The sequence below is a fragment of the Cicer arietinum genome, chromosome 7, assembly GCF_000331145.2.
Source record: "Cicer arietinum cultivar CDC Frontier isolate Library 1 chromosome 7, Cicar.CDCFrontier_v2.0, whole genome shotgun sequence".
In the NCBI taxonomy this organism is placed as follows: Eukaryota; Viridiplantae; Streptophyta; class Magnoliopsida; order Fabales; family Fabaceae; genus Cicer; species Cicer arietinum.
Window position 1 is genome coordinate 62,307,986 of NC_021166.2, and position 9,784 is coordinate 62,317,769.

A 9,784-nucleotide genomic window follows, 5' to 3' on the forward strand; every position below is an offset into this window, starting at 1 on the left:
GCAGGAATCTCAGCCTCCGAAACCCGTCTCTCTATTCAAATCTCCGTGCCTCCAAGAGGCTAAAAGTATCTTCAACTCCATAGTTAAAAGCTCAAATGTCCCCAATGATTTCCGCTTCCATAACTCCCTCCTTCAATCCTACGCTTCAGTTTCCACCATTAACGATTCCATTGCTTTTCTTCGTCACATGACAAAGACTCATCCTTCCTTCACCCCAGACAAATCGACCTACCACATCTTGCTCACCCAATCATGCAAATCCACCGATACCACCCTTTCCCAAATTCATCAAACCCTAAACTTGATGGTTTCTGATGGCGTGAGTCCTGATAAAGTTACTGTTGATTTAGCTGTCCGATCACTTTGTTCCGCTGGTCGAATGGACGAAGCTGTTGAATTGATCAAAGAGTTGTCTTCCAAGCATTGCAGTCCTGATATTTACACTTTCAATTTCCTTGTTAAGCATCTCTGTAAGTGCCTAACATTGAGCACTCTCTATAGTTTCATTATTGAAATGCGTAGCAAATTTGGCGTCAAACCCGATCTTGTTACTTTTACAATTTTGATCGATAATGTATGTAATGCCAAGAACTTGCGTGAGACTTTGAGTTTGATGAGTGTTCTCGACGAGGAAGGCTTTAAGTTAGATTGCTATGCTTACAATACAATTATGAAAGGTTATTGTAAGATGGGTAGAGGAAATGAAGCAATTGAGGTTTATAATAAAATGAAGGAGGCCGGGGTGGAGCCCGATCTTATCACTTATAACACTTTGATTTATGGGTTATCAAAATCCGGCCGGGTAATGGAAGCTAAGAAGTTATTGCGTGTTATGGCCGAAAAGGGTCATTTCCCTGATGAGGTAACTTATACCTCTCTGATGAATGGATTGTGCAGGAAAGGGGAGATCTTGTCTGCAATTGCGTTGTTGGAAGAAATGGAAGCGATAGGGTGCAGTCCAAATTCGTGCACATATAACACGCTGCTACATGGGCTGTGCAAATCTAGGTTGTTTGACAAGGCCATGGAATTGTATGGTGAGATGAAATCGGGTTGTCTGAAGCTTGAAATGGCTTCTTATGCTACGTTTGTCAGGGCACTTTGTAGGGCTGGTAGAATTGCGGATGCTTATGAAGTGTTTGATTATGCAGTCGAAAGCAAGAGTTTGACAGATGTTGCTGCTTACTCAACATTGGAGAGCACACTTAAATGGTTCAAGAAAGCAAAAGAACAAGGACTCAAAATTGGAGAGCACATTTAATTGGTAGGCATAGTTTCTATGTTGCTCAAGTGTTTTGTCAAAAAAAAATTTCTCAAGTTTTGTTGTATAGTTGCCACCTTACTGCTTTACGCACCATTGAAGCACAAATTATTATATCCTCAAATTGACGACTTACCTCAAACTGCAATATAGTGTACTGATAGATTGTGCTTTTAAGATGTCCTTCTTATGAATTACGAAATTTAAGAACAATTATTATATCCTGAGATTTTGCTTCGACTTAAGTTTAATTATGTGATTCAGAAGACTGAGACTCAATCCTGTATGTAGTTACCATTAGAATATATTAGCTATTTAATACAGTTTGTTTTTGGGTTTAGCTCAGGAAGCCTATGAACTCTTTATTGTCCAATATTGTTCTAGGTTAATACACGATTCATCTACTTCATAGGTTCATGGTTTTAAGTTTCCTTAATTTTTTTTCTCCACTCAGGGTTTTCTGTACATATGTACTTTAGTTTCATATCCTTGTAGCAATCATAAAAGTTAAATACATATATCTGATGCAGGAGGTTTCTGTCAATACTGGCAAGGATGCAACTTGCGAGAGTTAGTTTCGAAGATTACAGGCCTAACTCAATACAAGGGCATTTAAAAGCTGCTAATACAAGCAAGAATCAGTTTCAAAGATTACAGGCCTAACTCAATACAAGTGCATTTAAAAGCTGCTAATACAATTTTTGTAGGTACTTGGTTGGTAGTATACTTTTCCCAATTTTTCTGTAATATTTTTTTTAGCGAGCCCTTATAAGCAGCCTTTATATGGGGTATGCATATAGATATGAAATGATGAACATTGTTTGGAATGAGAATTTGAGATATCAAGAGGAAGTGAGAATATTGACTCTGTTTGTGCTTTTGTGTGTATTTGTGCATGAGTGAGAGAGATTTTGTTTAATAACACTAGCACAGGAGTAATCCCCTTCTATGTGAGAGATTCTGTTTAATAACACTAGTACAGGAGTAGTCCCGTCTATTGCAAAGTACTACTAATTTTTTCCATTTAAAATTTACCATTCTGTTTATTTGATTTTTCTCTTGCTTTTAATTTCCTTTGTCATGGGTTGGACCATTCAATTTGCTTCTTTGTATTTCCTTTGTCATGTATTTTCTAAACCATTTATTTGGTTGTGGTTGTGAGGTTTGGAACCAATTGGTGGTCGTCGTGTCTGACTGCTTATGCACATTGTACCATTTTTTTTCTTCATATAAAGACTTAAGTTTTGTAGGTTAATGACTCAAAAAAAAGCCTTATAGGTTAAAGAAAAGCTAGTCAACATTTGTAATTTATCTATCTCCTAAGCTGAACAAAATTTAGGTGAACTTGGAAGAGTTACATTATTTGTAACTCTCGAGTGTAGCTTTAAAGCATCATAATGCATGGTTGCATGTTATAAAAAACTAACGAAAGGAGAGAAACTTATAAAAAAATAAACAGGGTGGGGATGTTAACACTTAATATCCAAGAAAGAGGAATTTTGTTTAAGTTCAGCTGAGGTTTTAAGTAAATAAGATTTTAATCAAACACATACTATACATGTTTATATGTTTAAACTTTCTTGTGGGCGTTTTCGATTACCGTCGGTTGAAAATGCTGTCTTGTGTCTTGTTATAATTCAATGCTGTAAGCTTAGTTTTTATAATTAAAAAAGGAAGGAGAAGATATCATGATATTTACTTGAAATGTGAGTGTCAAATAGTAAAATATGATTCTTTTGTTAGTTTCAAGTGTAATTTTGGCATTTCAACTATGCTATGCTACATGTGGAACTATGAGCTCTACGTGCATCACAATTTGCGAGTGGGCACAAAGCCAACACAAGGGTAAGACCACTACTTATCCACCAAGGTCAAACGCTTTGCTTTGAGGCCTCTCTGAAAAAACAAAACAAAATATAAATGTGTCACATTCTAATATTTTTTACAGTTAAATTTGAATAAAATATTTTATTTTTGTTGCAAATTATTTAATACTCTTATTAGTACAAATAAATTGGCTGACAAAAGTATTAGGATGAGAAAAATATTAATTATAAGGAGAAATCATGAGAAATCATATGGAAAATATTAGTTATAAATTGATAAATCATATGACAAATAGTAAACATATTGCTAATTCTCTTATTCAACAAAAAGATGAAAAATTTTACACGTTTTTGATATTGTGATAGAATAGTTGAAATGTCTTATTTTAATTTTTGAAAAATATAGAAAAAATATATTTAAAATTACCATTAATTTTGTTAAATAAATTTTCTATAGTTATTAAATAAAATATTAATAATTTATTTATTAAATTTTAAAAAGATTATGGTTAATAGTTTCGCTTTATGACTCATAATATGTTGGGCCGACCTTGAGTGCGCAATAGTGTGTTATTAAGATATTGCCGATTTTTTGGCTCTCAGAATTTGATCCTCCCCCCTGTCATAGACTTGCCACAATCATGTGAGATCAATGACACGATAATAGATCTATTTTTCTTCGACATCTTACTATAAATAATACAATTTTTGTAGGTACTTGGTTGGTAGTATACTTTTCCCAATTTTTCTGTAATATTTTTTTTAGCGAGCCCTTATAAGCAGCCTTTATATGGGGTATGCATATAGATATGAAATGATGAACATTGTTTGGAATGAGAATTTGAGATATCAAGAGGAAGTGAGAATATTGACTCTGTTTGTGCTTTTGTGTGTATTTGTGCATGAGTGAGAGAGATTTTGTTTAATAACACTAGCACAGGAGTAATCCCCTTCTATGTGAGAGATTCTGTTTAATAACACTAGTACAGGAGTAGTCCCGTCTATTGCAAAGTACTACTAATTTTTTCCATTTAAAATTTACCATTCTGTTTATTTGATTTTTCTCTTGCTTTTAATTTCCTTTGTCATGGGTTGGACCATTCAATTTGCTTCTTTGTATTTCCTTTGTCATGTATTTTCTAAACCATTTATTTGGTTGTGGTTGTGAGGTTTGGAACCAATTGGTGGTCGTCGTGTCTGACTGCTTATGCACATTGTACCATTTTTTTTCTTCATATAAAGACTTAAGTTTTGTAGGTTAATGACTCAAAAAAAAGCCTTATAGGTTAAAGAAAAGCTAGTCAACATTTGTAATTTATCTATCTCCTAAGCTGAACAAAATTTAGGTGAACTTGGAAGAGTTACATTATTTGTAACTCTCGAGTGTAGCTTTAAAGCATCATAATGCATGGTTGCATGTTATAAAAAACTAACGAAAGGAGAGAAACTTATAAAAAAATAAACAGGGTGGGGATGTTAACACTTAATATCCAAGAAAGAGGAATTTTGTTTAAGTTCAGCTGAGGTTTTAAGTAAATAAGATTTTAATCAAACACATACTATACATGTTTATATGTTTAAACTTTCTTGTGGGCGTTTTCGATTACCGTCGGTTGAAAATGCTGTCTTGTGTCTTGTTATAATTCAATGCTGTAAGCTTAGTTTTTATAATTAAAAAAGGAAGGAGAAGATATCATGATATTTACTTGAAATGTGAGTGTCAAATAGTAAAATATGATTCTTTTGTTAGTTTCAAGTGTAATTTTGGCATTTCAACTATGCTATGCTACATGTGGAACTATGAGCTCTACGTGCATCACAATTTGCGAGTGGGCACAAAGCCAACACAAGGGTAAGACCACTACTTATCCACCAAGGTCAAACGCTTTGCTTTGAGGCCTCTCTGAAAAAACAGAACAAAATATAAATGTGTCACATTCTAATATTTTTTACAGTTAAATTTGAATAAAATATTTTATTTTTGTTGCAAATTATTTAATACTCTTATTAGTACAAATAAATTGGCTGACAAAAGTATTAGGATGAGAAAAATATTAATTATAAGGAGAAATCATGAGAAATCATATGGAAAATATTAGTTATAAATTGATAAATCATATGACAAATAGTAAACATATTGCTAATTCTCTTATTCAACAAAAAGATGAAAAATTTTACACGTTTTTGATATTGTGATAGAATAGTTGAAATGTCTTATTTTAATTTTTGAAAAATATAGAAAAAATATATTTAAAATTACCATTAATTTTGTTAAATAAATTTTCTATAGTTATTAAATAAAATATTAATAATTTATTTATTAAATTTTAAAAAGATTATGGTTAATAGTTTCGCTTTATGACTCATAATATGTTGGGCCGACCTTGAGTGCGCAATAGTGTGTTATTAAGATATTGCCGATTTTTTGGCTCTCAGAATTTGATCCTCCACCCTGTCATAGACTTGCCACAATCATGTGAGATCAATGACACGATAATAGATCTATTTTTCTTCGACATCTTACTATAAATAATAAAATGGAGTGGAAAATGTTTTTAATTTTTATAAAAAAAATTTAAATATTATTTAGTTTTTATAATTAAATTATTTGATTTTTGATCTCTAATATATTTTTCACTAACACTTTAAGTTTCTATTATTAAATTATAATATGAGCAAATACGAAAAATCTACCTGACACTTGTCGCATAAATTTTCCACCACTTGTTTGATGGTTTTGTAATTTTTGTCGGGCTTCAACCATCTCTTATTTTTATAAAAAATAAAATTGCATTAAAATCAAATCGACTAATAATCGATTGATCCTCATTTTATGTTTTCTAACCTAGACTAATCTAACCATGCATTCAACTTTTATTTATAGTTTTCAAAATTTTAGCAATTATAACTGGCTTTTTTTTCTTTAATTCTTTTACCTTTTTATCTAGTTTTTTACCCAATGTCTTTTTTTACTAAATTTTATCCAATGTATTTGTACTTATTACTATGTGAATCAAATTTTTATTGATTCATTATAATTCAATTGTCTCTTATGAAAATGATAAAAAGAAATATTTTTTTATTATATTTAAGATACAGACATTGGTGTGGCGAAGTATGTTAAATTCTAATAATAAAAATTATAAATAAATTTGGTTTAATTGTTATTATCTATACTTAGTGAAGAACAACAAATTTTTAACTAGATAAAACAATTTTTTTTACTTAATACATAGACTCAAACCAACTAATTGTCGTTACTTGAGTTGATTTGATTAACAATAAAATTAAAATTTCACTGGAATGCCAACTCCATTCTTTATAATTATAAGATCAAAATTTTAGCGCTGAGTTGATACTCTAAAGAGAAAAAAAGAAAAAAAAAAAAAAGAAAAAAAAAAGAGATGCATTGTATTTAGATAAATACATATATTCTAAATTTTGAAATATTAAAAATATTAGTTGATACATTATATTTTATGCTAAATCGACATACATCAACTTTTTGGATCATTAGAATCGATTTGTCCCGTAAATACATATGATACGGCAACTATATAAACATTTGATATGTTCGAGAGTGTAAATTCTAACCTAGTATACTATCTTTATCTACATTTAGTGATTTTACCACTAAATTCTTTAAAATAAAATAAAATAAACTGGCATACAATTTAAATTTCTTTGCATTTGGATTTTTTAAGACCATAAATTGCTAATTTTTTTAGGAGGGAGAAACTTCCTTTGTTATTATTAAAAGAAAATGCTTGGGTTATGTTGGGGGTGGAAAAAGTATTTCCCCTTGTTTATGCCATAAGAAGGGCCGTGTTGTTATCGTCGTAAAAAAGGTGAAGAGTTTTATACCAGGCACCCCCCCACTTTGACCTGCCACCCCCCCAGTGATGCGTAAAAGACAATTTTACCCTCTATCACATATATAAAAACCAAAAAAAAATTTTACTCACACTTTTCACCAAATCATTCGAACATTTCAAACATTCGATTCAGAATCAACCTTACCTTCGAAGATCTCAAACATTCGAAACGCAAAAGTAAGTTCCCATTCGAATATTTGCAGTTTTTGAAAATTTCGAAATGCATTTGTATGATTCAATTCCAGAAGTTTCGAAAGTTTCCTTGAATATAAAACCTTCGAAATGCAATCCTCGAACTTTTGGAAATCTTCGAAATGAGAAACTTTCGAAAGTTTCTTGAATTGAAATCTTCGAAATGCAATGCCAGGTGAAACTTTCGAAAGTTCTGGGAAAGTTTCGAAACGCTTGTTCGAAAGTTTGGATCTGGGAAATGTTCGAAACCCAGTTTCGAAAGTTTGAATCTGGGAAATGTTCGAAACCCAGTTTCGAAAGTTTGAATCTGAGAAATGTTCGAAACCCAGTTTCGAAGGTTTGAACTGGGAAATGTTCGAAACGGGCGTTTATGTATTATTTTAAATTTTTTGAAACGAATTTGTTAATATTATTTATATATTATTAATATATTATTTATATATTGTTACATTGATTTTTTATTGTTTATAATTCTTTTTAATATTTATATATTTATATGTTGCAGTGCCTAGGATGAGAGGTGCTTTCGGCCAAATTATTCGCAATATTGTAGGTGGTGATAGAGGTGGTGATGGTGTTGAGAGAATTCCACCAACAGCATCAAATAGACGACGAAACGAAGCAAATCGTCAAATTAGGCATCGTCGTCGAAGACAAGACATCCATGATGATGTCCCTGAGCCTCAGATGGAGGAGGATGTCACTGAGCCTCAGATGGAGGACCATGTCCCTGAGCCTCAGTTGGAGGAGGATGTCCCTGAGCCTCAGATGGAGGAGGATGTCACTGAGCCTCAGATGGAGGACCATGTCCCTGAGCCTCAGTTGGAGGAGGATGTCCCTGAGCCTCAGATGGAGGAGGATGTCAGTGAGCCTCAGATGGAGGAGGATGTCAGTGAGCCTCAGATGGAGGAGGATGTCAGTGAGCCTCAGATGGAGGAGGATGTCAGTGAGCCTCAGATGGAGGAGGATGTCAGTGAGCCTCAGATGGAGGAGGATGTCAGTGAGCCTCAGATGGAGGAGGATGTCAGTGAGCCTCAGATGGAGGAGGATGTCAGTGAGCCTCAGATGGAGGAGGATGTCACTGAGCCTCAGATGGAGGACCATGTCCCTGAGCCTCAGTTGGAGGAGGATGTCCCTGAGCCTCAGATGGAACATGCTGATGATGCTGGATTCCCCGGAGGACCTATGTTGAGACATGTGTTGACACAGTATGAGCACCACGTGGCTCGGCGACTATGGGAAGGAGAGGTATATTTCAATTTGAGGCATTTTAAGTCTATTTAATTCAAGTGTTTATTGAAATATATTGTTGCAAATGATGATCATACTCTTCCACACTAGTCGAATAGACAATCTTTTTCCATAAATCCATTACTTCTTCTTGTCTATCCTTTTTGACATATTGTTTGCATCTTGCCCCAACATTTTTTTCAATATGAAAACGACATAGCAAATGTATTGAAGTAGGAAACACAACACTAATCGCATTCATCATGGCAAGATCTCTATCAGTCACAATAACTTTAGAAATCAAAGACTCAGATTTGAACAACATTCGTACCTTCTCAAATGCCCAGATGAAGTTATCTTGTCGCTCTTTTTCCAAATAAGCAAACCCAACTGAAAATGTCAAACTAGTAGAAGTGACACCGACTATTTCAAGTAATGGCAACCGATATCTGTTTGTTTTGTATGTGCTTAGCTGAAATTAATTTTAATAAATGTGCCCAATATAGATTGCAGTGGCTGCGTGACTTATATAGTCGTCTCATTCAAACTAATCAGTTTGAGTGTGCGGCTAGAGCGTATCTATTGCACTTAGTTGGCAGCACCATTTTCGCCGATAAAACGCATACGCGTGTGGAGGCGAAATACATTAGTTTATTTATTGATTTAGCTCGTTGTCGACACTATTCGTGGGCTGCCGCGGCATTGGTTTTCCTGTATGATAACATGGGAGATGGGGCTGTCCACGACACTCGACAGTTAGGAGGTTACATGACCCTTTTACAGGTATTGAAAAATTTCCTCTCTTCTTCGTTTAAACGCCCCAAATAGGAATGACCGGTTAGAGTATCAAGTAATTCATGATTGTGTGTCCCACAACGAACACTAATTTTCCATCCTTCACCGCCACTTAATGGTACACATCTGAGAGTAAATGGACAGTTTTCCTTATGAGAGCAAGTTACTGATTTTTTTGATTCTGATTTATATCTTCCACCTCTTTCGCATCCCAAAATCAATTTGTCTTTTCTTCCCCTAATTCCGTTTGCTTTATCTGATCGAATGGTAACAATTAAAATTCCATTTTGTCTTCCAATCGCTTTTGCCCATTCAAATACAGCTTCTCGAGAAGAAAATACCTGCAAAATATGTTTCAAATAAAAATTAACCATATAACTATAAGAAATATTTAATCGGTGATGATTCATCAGTAGTTATAATAATACCTGATCAGTGGTGAATTTTTCTGTAGTATCTATAACATTTTTTGAAGCAGATACTTCAACTCTGCTCATACCTAATTTCAAAATTAGTAACAAATTTAATTAAATATAATATTTTAAATATTTAATTTAAAAAACATTTAAAAATAATTTCTAACATAAATATTGAATTTAAAAAAA

At 33.2% G+C, this 9,784-nt stretch overlaps 1 protein-coding gene across 1 annotated transcript in view; it reads left to right on the forward strand.

Moving 5' to 3' along the window:
* LOC101500279 (pentatricopeptide repeat-containing protein At2g17670) overlaps positions 1-2,307 on the forward strand; it is a 6,279-nt gene extending 3,972 nt beyond the window's left edge. Inside the window, exons 2-3 of the mRNA XM_073363690.1 lie at positions 5-1,264; positions 1,792-2,307. Of these exons, the coding sequence (XP_073219791.1) occupies positions 5-1,261 (1,257 nt within the window). The 3' untranslated portion in view covers positions 1,262-1,264; positions 1,792-2,307. The remainder of the gene's footprint in view (positions 1-4; positions 1,265-1,791) is intronic.
* Positions 2,308-9,784: the final 7,477 nt, after the last annotated feature.